The sequence below is a fragment of the Mustela putorius genome, unplaced genomic scaffold (assembly GCF_011764305.1).
Source record: "Mustela putorius furo isolate JIRA1106 unplaced genomic scaffold, ASM1176430v1.1 tig00000129_pilon_pilon_pilon, whole genome shotgun sequence".
Taxonomy (NCBI): domain Eukaryota; kingdom Metazoa; phylum Chordata; class Mammalia; order Carnivora; family Mustelidae; genus Mustela; species Mustela putorius.
Genome location: NW_025421290.1, coordinates 5,333,172 through 5,353,100, shown reverse-complemented (window position 1 = coordinate 5,353,100; position 19,929 = coordinate 5,333,172). Strand labels below are relative to the sequence as shown.

Here is a 19,929-nt window from a genome sequence, read left to right as displayed (position 1 = left end):
TGATAAAATAAATTGCTTCTACCAACCAATCTTTTTCAGTAAATCCTTTACAAATCATCTTATTCCCTTAAATATATCAATATACACTAGTATATCTGGAATCCATCAAAGAATGTGGGACTTGTGACTCTGTTTAATATGTTTACCTAGGGGGCACCTGGGTGGCTCAGTGGGTTAAAGCCTCTGCCTTCTGCTCAGGTCATGATCTCAGGGTCCTGGGATCGAGCCCCCTCTCCCACCCCTGTCGGTCTCTCTGCTCGGCAGGTAGCCTGCTTCCTCCTCACTCTCTGCCTGCCTCTCTGCCTACTTGTGATCTCTGTCAAATAAATAAATAAAATCTTTAAAAAAAAATGTTTACCTAAATGTTACGAAGTTTCAATTGGATTTTTCCAGGGGCACACTGATTGTTTGAAATAAATGATATTTTAAATATAAATGTAGAAATTAATCAACATATAGTCAAAAGAAGGAGTAACATGGAGAGAAGTCTTTCTAAAATGAAAATTTTTAAAATTATACAATAGTATATGTTTAGTGTTTGTTATAGAAAATTCAAAAGATACAGAAAGTATATGTTAAAATTAAAATACACATACTCTTGGGCCCAGAAATAAAAGTGCCAGATTATAAAGTTAATGTTCAAAGATGTTGTTTCTGCAGTATTAATTGGAGTAGCAGAAAACTAGAAGCAACCAGTATGTCCCTAAATAGAATGACTAAATATGTTGTTTTATACCTGTAGTGTAGAATATTGTTCAGCTATAGAAAAAAAGTGAATAGGATCTATATGTATGTCTTAAAATAATATTTATGATTTTTAGGGGAAAAGCCATAAAAGAACTTCAGAATAATGAATATAATATGATCTCTTTTTTATGTAACATAAAAACAGAACAAACCCTAAACATGTTACTAAAATTGCATGAGCATTGAGAAGATAATACTTTTTTTTAACATTGCTTCTTTATGATTAGAAAGGCAAGCTGCTTTCATATATGTATTTTTCTATTTGAGTGTTTGCATATTATTGCTTTGTGTGAACTTTTTATATATGAAGGATATTAACAGTTGAATATTGCTAAATATTAATCTGTTTAATAGATTTTGAAAACTCTAAAGTAGTATATTTATCTTAAAAGGTTAAGTTTTAGTTTTTTAAAATACTGGGTATACAACAGTATTTATAAAATATGTATAAGGCAAAAAGAATAAAAATACAAAGAACACCTGTATACCTGGTTTAAGAACACCTCCCCATTCCATCTCCATCCTCACCCCTTCAACTATCATTCTGAATTTTGTCCTTATTATTCAACTTTTTTTCTGTAGTTTTACTTATTTGTATCTCTAAACAATGTACTATTTCATTTTGCGTGTTTCTTCATTACATATGAATATATGTAATATATTATATTATATTATTATATTATATTATATTATCTTCCTAAAATTCATCCAGTTTGCTTCTTACTGCTATCATTCATTTTTTTTTCAGAGCTGTATCATATTATAAGAATAAACTTACCAAAATTTATTTATTTATTTACTAGTTAATGGCCATTTAGACTGTTTTCAGTGTAGGATTATTATCAGTAATAGTACCATGAACATTTTCTACATATATCCTAGTGCACAAATTTCTCTAAGTCATTTACCTAGAAGTAGAACTACTAGATAATAGGTTATGGGTATCTGCAGCTTTACTAGATAATGCTAGATTGTTTTCCCAAATAATTGTACCAGTTTATACTCCCACCAGAAATGTATGAGTTCTAGTTATTTTACCTTCTCACCAGTACTTGAAATTGTCAGTTCTTATCATTTTCCAATCTTGTCGTTTTGGTTTATAAACCCCTGATTTATAATGAGCTTGAACCTGTTTTTAAATGTTTATTGGTTTTTTATATTTCTTCTTATAGAAATTTTTTTGTTTTTTTTTTTGCATTGTTGAGTTTTTCTTATGAATCTCTGTGAGTTCTCTTATATAGTGGATTTTAATCCTTTGTCAGTTATATGTACTGTAAATATCTCTTCCCAGATTGAAGCTTCTCTTTTCATCTTTTTTTTCTATCTTTTGATGAACAAAAGTTCTTACTCTAATCAAATTTATTTTGTCCTGTTATTTGTGCTGTTTATTGTCTTTCTCTATTATCTTAATGTTTTGTCTTTCACATTCATTCCTTAATCCAGCTGGAAATAAGTTTTGAAAAATGTATGGAGTGAGGTTGGAGTTTAATTTCATGTTTTGTTCCATATGGCTAGCCAGTTGCTTCCATACATTTATTGAAAGTTTGATAGGAATTGCTTTGGTTCTATAAATTGCTTTGGTTCAGTTGGTGGAGCACTGATAATTTTATAGTGAGTCTTCCAAACCACGAACATGTATGTCTCTCCCTTTATTTATTAATTTAATACAAAGTTTTATGGTTTTCTTGATGATGAGCTCATACCTCTTTTGTTAGATTTATATTAGAATTTTTTTAAAGATCTTGTTTTCTTTATTGATGATATGTAGAAATGCAGTTGATCTTTGCTGATTGGTTTTATATCAATCAACAATGCTAAATGCTCTCATTAGCACTCCATTTGTAGATTTATTGGTTTTTTTTTTTCCACAGATAATTATATCCTCTGTGAATACTGACAGTTTTTCTTTGATTTTCTTTATTTTTCTTGTTCATGCTAGTTAAGACTTCTGTAGAGTACTGAATAAAAGTTAGGGTTTAATCCCCTTTGCTTTTTCCTTAAATTAAAGGAAATACATTAGACAGTTTTCTATCAGTGCATTGTTTGCTGTGGATGTGTGTGTGTGTGTGTGTGTGTGTGTGTAAACACCTAACTAGGTTAAAAATAAAGTAATTAATTTAGAACAAAAAATAGAATAAATATAAAAGGAATGATTCTGCTTATTTGGTTTACTAAATTTTTGTTCAATTTTTCTCTCCCTTCCACAGCTTTCTCCTTACCCTTAGCCTCAAAAGACCTTTCAGTGGAAATATATTTGAATGCTTTAGGATTATATTTTTCTCCTATAGCTATGATTTGAAATTCTGGCTAATCAGAATTATAACTAACAAGATCATGAGGAAGAATTTTTTATTTCTTACTCCTCTAATTTATATTAGAAAAAAATGAAGTTTTTAAGTTTTATATTTATAGATAAATCATTTCAGGCAAGTACAGAAAGGAATACTTCTCATCTTTAATTTAAAAAATTATTTTTCACATATTTGCAAAATTGTATAGAATTCCAAGCTCTGTGTTCATAAAATGTGATTGAATTGTAAAAAGACAAGTTATACTCAATTTATATATTTTAAAGGCATTGCAGGAAAGAAAAAGGAGAATTTTGGATGATGCTGTGGAATTAAGTCAAGATCACTTTAAAAAATACCTAGTAAAACTTAAGTCAATCAATCCACCTTGTGTGCCTTTTTTTGGTAAGTTACTGAACATGGATTTATATTTATATTTTGAGGTAGTTTGTTGTAGCCAAAAGAGACCAGCCTTTAAAGGCAGATGGTTCTGATTTTTATATCTGAGCATATCTACTTTTATTAACTGTTCATATTGATAAATAAAACTTTGAAGTCTCTGTTTTTTTATCTTTAAAACAGAGGTTATGATAATTATATCTTTGTAGAGTTGTTGTAAGGAGCCCTGTGGGGTCTTTCTGTAAGAGTACTGATTCCATTCATAAGGGCTCCACCGTCAGTATTTAAGCACCTCCGAAGCATCCCACCTTCTAATACTATCACATTGGGCATTAGTATTTCAACTTAGGAATTTTGAACATTCAAACATGCATGCCTGTGTACACAGACACACACCCCACTGGTTGTGTTAACCAAAAATATTTCCGGACAATCCCAAGTATTCCCTAAGGGACAAAATTGTCCCCAGTTGAGAGCCACTGATTTAAGTGAATCCATAATTACATATGAAGAAGGAGCTAAAACCTTTCTTCCTGTCCCAGAGTGAGGAATAATTATTTTTCTATCTAAATTATGGGCTTGGGGAAAACAGAGAATTTACAAATCTATAGTCTTATCACCAGAATTGGCTTATAATTAATCTATTGATCATTAGTTAAGATCATTGGCATTAAATATTTATAATCAAATATTAAATATTTATAATCAAATATTAAAATGGTTAAAGCAGATTTAACACAGACTTTGTGAATGAATCAGCTCTTATTTTAGGCTGTTAGGCTAAGGAATAAATTAAGCCTTTCCTAAGCCATAATTTTCTTTTTATTTTAAATTCTTTAAATGTTAAAAAATTCCTAATGTAAAATTAATTAATAAGCCCATCAGACTTACCAACATTTTAGGGGTAAAATTGCTGGATTATAGAATGTCTTTCAACTTCACTAGATCAGTTTTTTTTTTTTTTCAAATGATTAAGTAACAGATTTTATAACTTTTCTTCAAATACTCTTTTTTACTAGGAATATATTTAACAAATATTCTGAAAACTGAAGAAGGGAATAATGATTTTTTAAAAAAGAAAGGGAAAGATTTAATCAATTTCAGTAAGAGGAGGAAAGTAGCTGAAATTACGGGAGAAATTCAGCAGTATCAGAATCAACCTTACTGTTTACGGATAGAACCAGAAATGAGGGTAAATATTTTCTTTGCTTATCTTTAAAAGAGAACATGTTAAATTCTCTGCAATCTGTTAGAAATATCATAACCACACTCATGCTACTTATTTTACTATAAAAATAATACAGTAAGTTAATTATCACTAGATAGAAGTGGTAAATATTAGATATTCTGTGCTAACAGTCTGCAGTTACGAATATTACTAGGAACGGGGGTGCCAGTCTGTAGAATGTATGACTCTTGTTCTCAGGGTGGTAAGTTTGGGCCCCATGTTGGTGTAGAGATTTTTTAAAAATAAAATCTTTAAAAATATATATTATTAGGGACTTTTTTCGTGAGAGTATTGCTTCTTTGTGCAATTGGTCAAGTAATACTTTCAAAAAATGAATGACAAATTGGAATGAAACTCTCTGATGTCCATGTAGTAAAAAGAAAATCCACTACTAGTACTGTCATTGGTTAGCTATATTACATATTTTATATGCGCCAATGTAACATTAAATAATTAATTGCTTCATAAAAATACTGGGTTTAAATAGGGAAAGAGGTTGGTTTTATATAATATGTATTTGTGTATATGTATAGATGTATATGCTTAGCAAAAAATCATTTTTTAACATTCTATCAATTGATAATCTATTTTGATCACTAGTTTATAACACTGATTCTGTGTACTGTAAGATGTGGGATACCTTCTAAACCATAGTAGACTATGATACTATGTTTATGTTGAGTGAATTTTATTTTGTTATACTTATTTGAAATTCAGTACATAGTAGCTATCAGAAAAAGTTCACCTGTCACATTAAAAATTGTGTTCAACTTTCAGGCTTAGTGTGCAGGTCAGGCATATTAAGTGAAAATGGGCACCATGACTCCCAATTTCCGAAGTTGTGGGATGGTAACTATTCTTTGTTCCTACTTCAAAACAAAATACACTAAAGTCCTAAGAAAGAATGACTTAAACTACACTGTTATGAAAATATAGACAGCTCTAAAAATGGTGACAAGCTGCTGATGGTCCCATATTTCATTCTCTTCCCTCATCATGGGGCCAGCCCTTTGTGATATTGAATTTCATAGATCTAAAGAAATATACTCTTGAAGCTTAAAGTTTATAATATATATTTTCCCAAGAAATCATGTTAAATTATAGTTGGGTATATTTGAAATAGTACTTCTAACATTCATATCTCAGTAACTTCTAATAGGTTTTTGTGATCTGTTCTAGACCTTCTCCCATCATTCAAAGCATTAAATAATGCTTTATGGGAGTGTGGGGGCATTTACTTTTCAAGCCATAGTTAACTAAACTAATAAATAGTATTAAAGAATAGAGCAAAGGATGAGAAAAGCAAGAACACTGCTATTATAACTTTATAGAAGTCTTTAAATTACTGTTTGGTTCATATGATTTAATTTGGCTAATCTGAATATAAGAACATGCTGTTTCAATACTGTTAAAAGGAGTAATTCAATTTTCTTGACATTGGCAGAATGCCTGAAATGTGGGAGAATTTTATGTCAGAAATTATGAAACTCATTTTGCCTACTGTTAAAGTGAAAGCCCAGTACTTATTTTTATATATATTTCTTAAACCACTTCAAAGTTAAATAAGGTTAAATCCAGTAATTTGCTTCTAAGAAATATTTCTGAGGAAATAATCATAAATGTACAGAAAAATTTATGCACAAGGAGCTAATAATAATTACTCATATTGTAATACAAAGAATTAGAAAGCATTGCTGTGGATAGATAACTGCCTATGTGGTGATTGGTGAGATAAATTCTGGAACATAATATGATTAAAGACTATAGAGCTTAAGTTTGTACTTATAAAATAAGTAAACCACATGGAAAAATACTGAGTTATCAACTAAAAAAAGGTTAAAGATAACTGTTATGGTTCCAGTATTGCAAAATAAACCCAGAAAATGAAGATACATATATATGCATATATTCATATGCACTGGAATATTACTGGATATTATATATATATAATAACACTGGAACAATATTCTAAGAGTAAAATGTTAATAGATCTCTGGTTGATGAGATTACTATTTATATTTCTTTTTACTCTTTGCTAAAGCATCTGAATTTTCTATCTAAAAACTCAAATATAAGGTTAGAAAAAATTTTTTTCCATAAAGACAGAAAGATTATTTTACTAGAGGTTAGCACAAATAAATTTATAATTGTTCTTGAAATCACTTTTGAATAGAACTTAATCCATCTTGTCTCTGTTTTTTTTTTCTGATTATCAAAAGTGTCATTCTGTGGGCGCCTGGGTGGCTCAGTAGGTTAAAACCTCTGTCTTCGGCTCAGGTCATGATCCTGAGGGGGTGGGATTGAGCCCCGCATCAGGCTCTCTGCTCAGCGGGGAGCCTGCTTCCCTCTCTCTCTCTCTGCCTACTTGTGATCTGTCTCTCTGTCAAATAAATTAAAATCTTAAAAAAAAAAAAAAGTGTCTTTTTGGGAACACCTGGGTGGCTCAGTGGGTTAAGCCGCTGCCTTCGGCTCAATGATCCTGGGGTCTTGGGATTGAGTCCCACATAGGCTCCTTGCTCAGCAGGGAGCCTGCTTCTCTCTCAGCCTCTGCCTGCCTCTTTGCCTGCTTGTGTGCTCTCTCTCTCTTTCTCTCTGACAAATAAATAAATAAAATCTTTAAAAAAAAAATGTCATTCTGGAGCATGTGGCTGGCTCAGTTGATGGAGCATGTGACTTTTGATTTTAGGGTTGTAAGTTCGAGCCCCACATTGGGTGTAGTGATTACTTAAAAATAAAATCTTTTTTTAAAAAAGTCTCATTGTGAATTATAACTATAATTCTGTTCTAAACACTTTTGATAGCTTACTGGTGATAATTGCTTTGTTACAATGAGTAGGAAAAATGTTAACTGTGGGATACTGAGCCATTAAGATGGTAATAAATGAAAATCTGTCCATCTCCTTAATAGAAAATGAAGACAAAATATACAACTCCCGTAGAAAGTGTACAACTTCATTTGAAAGTAGAGATACTGGAATCAGCAATTCTTGTGAACTCTCAGACATTATGATCTCTTAATTTACTGATTTTTTTTTGTTTTGTTTTAAGCTGCTGAAATACATGTTCTAATAAGATCTAAAACATGTACTTACGGAAATTTGTCTAATTCCAGAGATTCTTTGAAAACCTTAACCCCATGGGAAGTGCTTCTGAAAAGGAGTTTACAGATTATTTGTTCAACAAGTCACTAGAAATTGAACCCCGAAATTGCAAACAGCCACCTCGATTTGTAAGTTCATTACATTTTTGGGAAAAAATTTTTTAAAACAATATTATCTTCAATGTTTAGTAACCTATTATCATTAAAATTCTAATTTATTTGAATAGATATTTTTCAGTCCTTTGTTTTGCAGTACTATACTATTTCTAAAGCAATATATACTGTGGGAGGCAATGTTATAGCCTTTTGGTTAAATCTGGTTTATCCTTTATAGCACTTCTTTATCTGTCAGTTTTTAAGCCTTCCTAGTATAAGGTGGAAAGTTGTGAGAAAGTGAGAGCTCTAAATGACCAGGAAATGAAAAGACCTGGAAAAAGGAGTAAGCAAGTGTCTCATGGTTCTTTTAGCCTGACTGACCATGACTACTGTCATTAGAGCACCGTAGTCCATGGTCACCACTGGAATGTTCTTCATGCTAAAATTTGCTACTACAGTTTCTAGTTATTCTTGGGTTTGCAGTGGCAACAGAGGTAGGGGAAGACCAGTTTTAAGTAGTTGAACAGAAAGCAAGATGTGGGAGGAATTCGAACGCTTATAATACCTACTTCGAGTCAAGCAGCAAGATGTTACCTCATCTCCACAACAATTTTATGACATAGATCTTACTCTCATTTTACAAACAAAAACTGAGGCTGAGGGTTGTTAAATAACTCTTTTAAGGCTGCAAAGCTAGATATTAGCACCCTGGAGATTTTACCTCAAGTTATCTGAATCTGAGTTCCATATTTTTTCATTTGGTTACCGCTGTGAGATTTTAAAAAGAGGTACGGAAGTGGAGGGTGGGAGACAATGATAGCAGTTTTCTCCAAAAACTTGAAAGTAGTATTGTGGGGGTTGGTCATTTACTATTAGGAAGAAAAAAAAAGGCCTTTTTTTTCCCCCTTGATGTACCTAACGTAATATGTTGTATATATTATGTCCACGGTAAATGTATGTAAAATTGATACCAGTGATTTGAAGAAGTTCAGGTTCAAGAGTTTGGGGAGGAACAAGTTTTCACACAGATTTTCAAGAATTTTATTTCTGCAGTATGAAAAGGTGTTTACTTGTATTAAGCCAGTCAAATCCCCGACATGCTTGCAGATTGAGATTATTGTACTCTCTTAACTGTATGCTAAGAATTAATAAGGTAGTGTTAAACCATAAAAATGAAATCCATGCAAATTAGTAATGGTAGTTATGTTTGCTTTTTGTAGCCTAGGAAATCAACTTTCTCTTTAAAATCTCCTGGAATACGGCCTAATACAGGCCGACATGGCTCTACCTCAGGCACTTTACGAGGTCATCCAACACCATTAGAAAGAGAACCATGTAAAATGAGCTTTAGTCGGATTGCTGAAACTGATCTTGAATCAACTGTGTCAGCACCAACCTCTCCAAATACACCCTCTACTCCACCAGTATCTGCTTCTTCAGACCTTAGTGTGTTTTTAGATGTGGATCTCAATAGTTCCTGTGGTATGTATTTGATGTAAACCATTTGATAAAAAAGGAATCTTAATGTTTCAGATAATTCTTCTCATCATTTTAATTAAACTGTAGATTCCTTTAATTAAATGTAGATATTAGTATGGAAAATGGCATTTAAATGTGGAAATAATGATTAACACAAGGGATTAAAAGCATCATTTGTGCATTATTTATGCATCTTATTTTCTAATGTATTCATTAAACAAAGATTTGTTTAGTACCTATTGGGCCCCATATTATTGTTCTAAAGGGAGCGACAGAGTAAGAAAACAAGCAGATACGTTTCATGAAGGAAATTTAAAAAGAGACTGTGATAGAGAGGGAACTACTTATGCTAAGAAAGGAAAAACATTCCCTCTACAAAGGTAGCATTCTGTGTTCATTTCTTTTAAAACTAACGTGTCAATAGAGAATGATAAAATTCTGTACTCTCTGTGTTACTACATTTGTTATTTTATGCAAAAATATTTTAAAAGTAAAACCTTACGTACCACCTTTCTTTTCAAATTAATTTTTCTCATTCCAATAGGCAGCAATAGCATTTTTGCTCCAGTCCTCTTGCCACATTCAAGTAAGTAAGAATTTGAGTCAATTCTAATGAAATTAATCAAGTTGATTAAATCTGTATATGAGTATTTGGGTTTTAGCAACATTGAAATTTTTTTAAAAAATGAATGAAATTCTTATAAATAAATTGTGTTACTTGCTTACAACTGAATACTATGTAAACTTTACTATAGTTTTCATCATTTTACAACCTATCAATGATCTAGGGGTTGTGTAACCTTGAACAAATTACTTAGCATCTCCAACCCTGTTAAGGATCAAATGAGATAACGATGTCGCACACCCAGCATATAGATTGGCACATAATCAACAGTGATTTCATATCAGTTGCCTTTCCTCTTTCCCATCCCAACTCATTTTCCCGTGTGGATTATATACTTAAATGTTTATCAGGTTCCCAGACAGCCCTTGATCACTTGTTTCTTCACGTGATCTTACTTAAGGCAGTTATTTTAGTAAAACACTATTCTGCCATTCTCATTTATTTCATAATATATGACATAAATGCTGTCACCATTCTTTCTGCAATCATTTGTTTAAAACAACCCAGGGGCACCTGGGTAGCTCAGTTTGTTAAACGTCTGCCTTCTGCTGCTCAGATCATGATCTTGGGGTCCTGGGAACAAGCCAAGTGTCGGGCTCCCTGCTCAGCTAGGAGTCTCTGTTTCTTTCTCTCCCTTCCCCCGTCAACGCACTCCCCGGCTTGTGCGCTTTCTCACTCTCTCAAATAATTAAGTAAAATCTTTAAAAACAACAGCCATCACCACCACCACCACCACCACCACCCAGAAAGGTACAGAGAAGCTTCAGGAATAATTCCCCCAATCTGGATGACTTTTGCTTCTATCACATTAAAGTGTATATAATTTAGGTAGTAACATGAGAGTTCCTGTCAAATGAGAAAAGTAAGGTTAGTCTTTTAAATGTTTATAATTCTGTATCTTAATATTTAAATTTTTATCAAAGTGATATATGCATACAGTTTAAAAGGCTAATAGTACTAAACAGTGAAAATGAAATTGATAACAGTTCCCTACCCCATGTCTCCCCACATCTTTTCTTGTTCCCCAGTGACACGTACACATTTTTAAATGGTGTTTGTGTACTTTTCTCTCTTTTGAATCATTAATTTTAGACAGTTTTTACTGATTTGCTATTACAGTAGATGAGAATTCTGCCCTTTATTCTGCCTAATATACTTGTCACATTTTGGGAAAATACTACTCACTATTAAGTTAGGTAGCATATACTATGATTATGTTTCCTTTCTTGTACAGCTCTGTTTTATGAGAAAGTCTTTAATGCTTAGGTGTTTTTGTTTGTTGGTTGGTTTTTCAAACATCTATTGCTCAGTCTTCTCACACCCTTTCTCAGCAGTTTTCCATAAGGTCGACCACTCAGGACAGTTGTCAGGATTTTTGTTTTGCTGTTTAACTTGGAAACTTCCTTCCTGGTGTCCTGTGGTTCTGCTCCAGTTTAGACTGGTTGCTCTCTTGGCCTCTCAACCAGCTGTCATCCTAGAACTTTTTTTGTTGTCATCCTAGAAATCTTTCACTTCTTTTTTTTTTTTTTTAAGATTATTTATTTATTTATTTGACAGAGATCACAAGTAGGCAGAGAGGCAGGCAGAGAGAGAGGAGGAAGCAGGCTCCCCACGGAGCAGAGAGCCTGATGCGGGACTCGATCCCAGGACCCTGGGACCATGACCTGAGCTGAAGGCAGAGGCATTAACCCACTGAGCCACCCAGGCACCCCGAAATCTTTCACTTCTTTCCTGTGTTTGGATCCTTGTTTTTTTGTATTCCTTGTCTCCTTTCTTGATATCTGCCTTATTTTGGTAGAGGCACATTCTCCAGTAGCTACGTGAGAAAGGATAAACATATAAAAGTTTTAAAACTTTTGTATTTCTGAAAATGTATTTAGTGTATTTAATTGTTAATAGTTTGATGGGGTATAGAATTATAAATCCTTTTCACTAAGAATTTTGAAGATATTTTCCTATGGTCTTCTTGCTTTCATACTTGCTGTTTAGAAGTCCAGTGTCATTCACTCATAAATTGTTCATGCATAGTTTTTAAATGTCTCATATGTGCAGGCAGTATTCTAGGTACAAGAAATATGGCAGTGAACAAAACAGAAATCCTCTGTCACTGACCTTGTAGTTTCAATTCCTTTTTTAAAACTAGAGTATACTTGCTGTACCAAAGGGACCCCAAAATACAGAACATTAAATGAAATAGAATTCTATTTCTCACAATAGCCAGAGCAAGTAGCCACCTCTGTTTCACAAGCTAGCAGAGCAATTCAAGAATCTCAAAATGGGGCTTCTATCTCTTGAGTTTTGAGCATCTGCTTCATTTGTTACCATTTTCCAGCCAGCAGGAAGGTGAAGGTCAATGGGTTTTATTAGAAAAAATCTGCGGGACACCTTGGTGGCTCAGCTGGTTGGGCATCTGTCTTCTACGCAGGTCATGATATCAGTCTGGGGTCAAGTCCCAAGTCAGGCTTCCTGCTCAGGGGGGAGGTTGCTGCTCCTTCTCCCTCTGACCCTCCCCCTGCTTGTGCTTGCTCTCTCTCTCTCTCTTTTTCTCAAATAAATGAAAATATTTTTTTAAAAATATTTATTTATTTATTTATTTGACAGAGATCACAAGTGGGCAGAGAGACAGGCAGAGAGAGAGAGGAGTAAACAGGCTCTCTGTGGAGCAGAGAGCCCGATGTGGGGCTCGATCCCAGGACCTGGGACTATGACCCGAGCCGAAGGCAGAGGCTCAACCCACTGAGCCACCCAGGCACCCCTCAAATAAATGAAAATCTTAAAAAATAATAATAAGAAGAAAAACATCATGTGGGACTTGCTCACATTACTCCTGCTCTCATTCCATTGGACAAAACTTCAGCTACAAGGGAGGCTGAGAGATGTTGTCTGTAGCTAGGCAGCCTTTTGTCTTGCTACAATACAGGGATCCTATTATTAAAAGGAAGAAAAGGGTAGATATACTGAGGGATAGTTAGAAGTCTCTGCCATAGTATATTCAAGAAAGTTTCAGAATCTTCTCTTTATTACTGATGATCTATATATTTGCAGTTATCTGCTTTAGTATGAGTCATTTTTTTCCTTTCACTTTTCTATCTACTTATTTAGCCCTTTAAAGATTTTATTTACTTATTTGAGAGAGAGAGAGAGCATGAGAGGAGAGAGTTCAGTGGGAGAAGCAGACTCCCTGCTGAGTAGGGAGCCCAATGTGGGACTTGATCCCGGGATTCCAGGATCATGACCTGAGCCAAAGGCAGTCGCTTAACCAACTGAGCCACCCAGGCACCCTGTTTAGCCCTTTAAATTAAGAGATTCATGTCTTTGATTTCTAGAAAATGTTCCTTATATTGTTTTATTAATAATTTCCTCCCAAACATATTCTCTGACTTGCTTTTTGAGTTCCTTTTCTATATCATATATCCTGGTTTGAGCCTCCAGTTTTGTCTTTTGTCCATCTCTTTATTTTCTTGTTCTGTTTTCTGCAAGATTTCCTCACGTCCTCTTCTAATTCTTTTTTTTTTCCTCCATCTATCATGATTTTGAATTTCCAAAAAATTCTTTCTAGTTTCTTCTGTTCATACCATTTTTATACCATCCTATTATTCTGGCTTCGTGGATTCACTGTCTTATCTCCCATAGGATATAATAGTGGTTTTGAAAAAAAATTGTTTCTGTTTTTATTTCCTTTCTGAGTTGCATCTATTAGTTTTGTCTCTTGTCTTTCATATCAGAATTTTTCCTTTCTTGTCTGGTATCCTTAGCTTCCCATATTTTAGAGTGAGGCAGTATAAACTGATAAGAAATGCTGTATCCATGGGCAGAGCTTGTTGGCATGTAGGTTTCACTTTAGAGTAATAGAATAATGAAAAGTTTCTTACTTAGGAAATCCCCAAATATCAAAATCTATGAGGCCTCTTTTATAGGACTGTTAACTTTTCCAAAGAAAGTTGTTTGGATCTTCTGCCTGGGTGGTGTGAACATTTAGTATGAAAATCTGTGTTTTCAGCACAGTCTAGTGGCCCCAGTCTGATGTTTAGATTCACCAGAAAATAAAACTTCCAATCTCCCACAGGGTTTTAATTACTCCTTATAAAGATTTAATCAAGTCTTCTGTTTTCATGCCCATGTCTTCCATTATACCAAGTGCCTTTAACTCCTGATCCCTCCTTTCATTCTGTGGGGGCACATTAAGAAATGTTTGTCAGTATCACTAACTGTAGACATTTGGGTTTCATCTTCTCCATTTGTCTCCTTTACATAATTTGTAGTTCACCTTCTCGTATTGAAGCTTCAGGGTTCAGTGTTTCCTGGCTTAACTGAAGTTTGTTTCTTATTTTCCTTGTTGTTCTATGGTGGAAATGTTTTTACTATATATATTATTTTTTTCTAGTGCTGCTCTAACAAAGTATTCCAGACTGCGTGGTTTAGAAAAGCACAATTCTGGAGGCTGTAAGGCCCCAAATCAAGGTGTTGGCAGGGACTTGCTCCTTCTGCAACATGTAAGAGAGAATCTTTCTTTGCCTCTTCTAGCTTCTGGCCTTCCCTGACAATCTTTGACCTCCTTTGGTTTATGGATGCATCATTTCAATCTCTACCTCTGTTGTCAGATGACCATCTTCCTTCTGCGTGCTTCTTTGTCCCGCCTTCTCTCCTTCTAAAGACCTCTATCATACTGGATTAGGGCCCATTTTCATCCTAACATGATTATATATCTGTAAAGACTTTTTCTAAATAAAGTCTTTCTTTCTAAGTAAAGTCACCTTGACAGGTACTGGGGTTAGCACTTCAGCGTATCTTTTGGGGAGACACAGTTCAACCTATAACACCAAGCAACTTTAGAAGTAGGAGTTCTAAAAAAAAAAAAAAAAGAAGTAGGAGTTCTAGACATTATTTTGGATGGCAGTTAAATACATTTTCCATATGATAAGGAAAATTTCATTTTGAAATTTAATGAAAATGTTGAGAATAATTGCATGAAATTCTTACTCTTCTAAAACAAATCCTGAAAAAAAAGAACATAATATGTTTGAAAAATGTTCACATAACAGTGGGAGAAACAGCAAGACTCCATTAACAATGGACATGAATACACGATTCACATCAAAGTATGAGCAAGCCTATGTTAAAAGTTATTCTCAGACATTACTTATCTCCTGTAAGTTGATATATTAGTATGACCCCTTTTGGAAAGAATCTGTAAACAACATGTCAAACCATAAAAATGTTCACACCCTTTGGTCTTATTAAATAGGAAATTGAATACTTACTTTGTACCAGCTACCCTGGTAGGTACTATAGATTCAGTGGCAAACAAAAAAAAGACCAAGCCTCTACCTTTATTTATATAAAAGACCAATATGGGGAAGAAGTCACATAAATGAAGATCATGTTTGTTCATCCCACTCTTGGTTTTTCTAACTATACTTTCAGCTCCTTAGTCTCTCTTGCTTATTTTTCTTCATATTCCCAACCTATAAATATTGGAAGTCAGCAAGATTCAGGCCCTGGACCTCTTCTCACTCACTTGGTTGACCCATTGAATCTTATATTACCTGTATAATGATAATTCCCCAACTTTTTTCTCTACCTAGGACCTCTCTCTTGACCTTTTGACCCATATACTCAGTGGCCTATTTGACATCTCCATTTAGATACTGAACAGGAATCTCAAACTTCTCCAAAACTGCGCTTGTCTTCATCCCCTCCAAAGTTGTTCTTCCCACTGCCTCCTCATCCCAGTTCTAAACTGCATTCAATTGCTTAGGCTAAAAATATTAGAGTTCTCTTTTACTTCTCTCTTTTTCTCATACCCCAAATGTGATTCATCACCAAATCTTGTTTACCCTCAAAATATATCCAGAATCTATTTCTCACCATCTCTACTGCTGTCACCTTGATCCAAGCCACCATATTTCTTACCTGGTTTATTTTAGTAACTTCTCGTCTTCCCCATAGTCTGTTTTCAGGACCTTTTAGATTGTAGGTTAGACCAAAAAAAAGAAGAAGAAGAAGAAGAATGAAAATTAGACCTTTCTCACCAGTGCTTGAAGTAGTGGGATTACAAGATCATATGGTATTCCTATTTTTGATATTTTGAGGAAACTCCATATTGTTTTCCACAGTGGGTGCCCCAATTTCCATTCCCAAAAACACTATATGAGGGTTCCCCTTTCTTCACATCCTCACCAGCACTTGGTATTTGTCTGACTGGAGTTGGGGTGCACTGGGCCAAACTGGCTGATTAAGCCACATGGGATAGAATCACTGTCACCAAGAGTAGTTTGCTCTGAATGGGCAAAAGATGCTGGTCAGGCAAAAGGAATATATCTACAGCAGATAGTGCTCAGTCTAGACCCACACACCATCCACTGACATCCCATAGGTATACAGGACCCATGAAGTAACTGCAGAGGCACAAGATCGGGACAGTAGTCTTTCACAAGGAGTAATAAGATTGACATTTTTACTTAGATATCACATAAGGAGTTCATACTCCATGTGTTTAAAATTAAACTCATCAGCTTTCCCAACTAGTTTCTGTGAACCCAGTCTTAATATAATGATAAACAAGACATGGTTACTGCTTTTATTACAAGTGTTGGTCAACAAGTAGAATTGGTCCGTAACTATAGGTTATAGCCTGGGTGGCTCAGTTGGTTAAGCAGCTGCCTTCAGCTCAGGTTATAATCCCAGCGTCCTGGGATAAAGTCCCACCTCGAGCTCCTTGCTCGGCAGGGAGCCTGCTTCTCCCTCTGCCTCTGCCTGTGCTCGCTCTCTCTCTCTCTCTCTCTCTGACAAATAAATCTTAAAAAAAAAAAACAAAACACAGGGTCTCTGATTATGTATGATCTTTCTCTGGAAGTTACTACAGTTTATATATATTTGTTTGCTTTGTGTGTTTTAGATTTAAAAAGGTTTTTCAGGAAACAGAATCTCATTGTGAATCTTATTTAAATTGTATGTTTTCATGTAGCTATAATATCTGCCATATGCCAGGCAATACCACTCTGCTAGTGCTAGGGATACAAAAATAAATACACACTGCCCTCAAAAAGCTTACAGTTCAGTGGAGAGTCTAGGTAAACCAACAGTTAACTACAGTACAGTCTGACATTTGCTATAGCAGAGGTGATAACAGATTGAAATAAAATCTTATGATTTGCACTGTGAATTGTGGTTAAACTAATCTTTTTTACCCTCAGAGTCTTTCTTCAGTTCATGTGGTAGTTTACACAAACTAAGTGAAGAGCCACTGATTCCTCCACCTCTTCCTCCTCGAAAAAAGTTTGATCATGATGCTTCAAATTCCAAGGTAGTCAACAGACTTAGGTTTGCCTTAACTAATTCAACTTATTCCAAGTTGTGAATCTTTAAAATAATTCTTATTCTTATAATAGTCTGTCAATTATAATTTGACTACCCTTCATGATTTTTAAACACTTTTTTTTTTTTTCTTGAAAAATACTTCAACTGCTCATTTCTCGTTAATATTTTTTTCTAAAAAGAGGCTGGGCAGATTCACAAATACTCATAAGTTTCCTTTCTGGTAGAAAAGAGAAAAACTTTAGTATTCAAAGCATTCTTCAAACTTTAAACCAGTACTTTGCAACTTTAGGCTGCATCAGAATTACCTGGGAGGCTTGTAGAGTTCCCATTCAGTAGATCTAGGGTGGGACCCAGGGAATCTGCATTTTTTAAGCAAGTTCCCTACTAGTACTGATGCTGCTGTTCCCTGGATCACACTTTGAGAACCACCACAGTAAGCCTCACTGGGGAAAGTTGAAGTAGATGGCCAGAAAGCAGAAGCTGAACATTGAGTTCCCTTGACATCATGTCCTTTAATGTGTACAAAGCTATGTATTCCTTTCACTCACTTGCCTATTATAGTTAAAATGTGTAAATTTTTGAAAGGACTATAAAGCAAGATAACCTGAGGCTTTATGTTCTAAGATTTCAATTAAAATATCTTATATATAAAAATATTAAACTAGGCACCAAATTAAATGGGGAGTATTTTACTCATGAATCTGATTATTAAATCAGATTAACCTATTTTGAGCTCTTGGATATAACTAAACAAGAATTTTTCAGTCTTTTAAAGCTTAACAGATTTTTCAGGAGAATGGAGGTGTGAGTTATTTTTTTTTTTTTTTTGAGGGAAATACGAAATCTGATGATGACCCCCCTGCTATTCCACCAAGACAGCCTCCTCCTCCAAAGGTAAAACCCAGAGTTCCTGCTCCTACTGGTACATTTGATGGACCTCTGCATAGTCCACCTCCACCACCGCCAAGAGATCCTCTTCCTGATACCCCTCCACCAGTTCCCCTTCGGCCTCCAGAACACTTCATAAACTGTCCGTTTAATCTTCAGCCACCTCCACTAGGACATCTTCACAGAGATCCAGACTGGTTCAGAGACGTTAGTACCTGTCCAAATTCGCCAAATACTCCTCCCAGCACACCCTCTCCGAGAGTACCACGTCGATGCTACATGCTCAGTTCTAGTCACAACAACCTTGCTCATCCTCAAGCTCCTCCTGTTCCACCAAGGCAGAATTCAAGCCCTCACCTACCAAAACTGCCACCAAAGACTTATAAACGGGAGCTTTCGCACCCTCCGTCATACAGACTGCCTTTGCTAGAAAATGCGGAAACTCCTCAATGACCTTAGCCATATGTAGTCATTGACACTGGAATGGTATTTGTAAAGGGTTTTTTTTAATTTATTCAAAAAAGTCATAGTATTTTAGTACTTTTTACAAATAATGCTCTTACAAAAATGCTACTGATCAAATAAGCTTTTAAAAATTGGAAAAATAAAAATACAAAAGTCCTTTATCATTATCCTCAGGTGATCAGTAGCATTGCCTTGTCTTGGATCCTCAGTGCTGCCAAAAGGCCAGTATAAAGAATTTATATTTGCACTGTAGACTCTGCTAAAATACGGTTTAAAGTGACATTGATTGCACTGAAAGGGGATAGTGCATTTGTGGAATTTTTCAAATTTGGGTAATAGATGCCTTTTTAAGGCAATGAATTTACACAAATATAGGGGGTGTATGGTATTACTGATTTTTAAAACTCTTTGACCATCTTCAAGTTTTTACATTTAGGAGAATTGTGAAAAACACCCACTGTTCTTAAACTCTTTAATGCCATGTCTTAAATGCCAGAATTTGCTGCTGAAGACAAAAAATGGAAAATAGAATGAAAATAATAGAATGCACTGTAAATGTTTATTATTTTGTCAAAATGTATACAGACTACCTAACCCAATCATAGAGGGAAAAAGGGCATGTATCTCATTCAGATGTGCCTTTTGTTTTTGCAGACTATGATGTCTTTAGCTAATGAGTTGCCTATTGTTTTGGAAAACAAAGTTAATTAATATGCCATGTATGTACAGTTTTGTTTATAATGTATATTTTAAAATAATGCTAATAGCCTATGTAAATTTAAGTGACTCCAGGCCTGTACTACAATCTGCTACTTTACTAATTCAGAAATTCAGAGGAAACTTTCTTATGGCCTAGAAACCAACTGCCTTGCCCTCAAAACCTAGCAACTTTCTCTATAAATCTCATGTAAACTAAAATTTAAAAAAAAAAATTTTTTTTTAGATTGGTAACATTTAAATCAGCAAACAAACATACTTAAAGCTTTATTAAACTTTTTATTCAGAGAAGTGAGTAAAAGTTTTATTTGCCATTTGGACTCCTGGGTTCAAAGTGATGAAAAAGCGTGTTTTGCTGATAGTGCTGTAGCAGCAGTTGTAAAGTAGCCAGAAGCCACCTTGTTTATTTACTGGTCTGTGGCCTTTTACTGTGCTTTGTATCAGAGTTCTTAACAAGATTAATAAATCACCCCAGTCTTAATTTTTAAAAGACTTTTAAATACGTGTTTTCATTATAAGGAACAAGTGGAGATATTCTTGAGTTCTGTGTAAATACATACAACCACATTATTTTCAA

The 19,929-nt window shown here is 34.4% G+C and overlaps 1 protein-coding gene across 5 annotated transcripts in view; it reads left to right on the top strand.

Annotated features, from left to right (window-relative positions):
• SOS2 (SOS Ras/Rho guanine nucleotide exchange factor 2) overlaps positions 1–19,842 on the top strand; it is a 76,523-nt gene extending 56,681 nt beyond the window's left edge. For 2 of the 5 annotated variants that reach the window (XM_004738741.3, XM_004738740.3), the window contains 7 exons: positions 3,323–3,440; positions 4,454–4,626; positions 7,775–7,891; positions 9,079–9,340; positions 9,882–9,923; positions 17,159–17,268; positions 18,114–19,842. In XM_004738741.3, coding sequence (XP_004738798.1) covers positions 3,323–3,440; positions 4,454–4,626; positions 7,775–7,891; positions 9,079–9,340; positions 9,882–9,923; positions 17,159–17,268; positions 18,114–18,623 — 1,332 coding nt within the window. In that variant the 3' untranslated portion in view covers positions 18,624–19,842. Of the gene's footprint in view, positions 1–3,322; positions 3,441–4,453; positions 4,627–7,774; positions 7,892–9,078; positions 9,341–9,881; positions 9,924–14,346; positions 14,456–17,158; positions 17,269–18,113 lie in introns of those variants that run through there. The other 3 variants (XR_006603391.1, XM_013055967.2, XR_006603392.1) reach the window with 3 other exon arrangements.
• Positions 19,843–19,929: the final 87 nt, after the last annotated feature.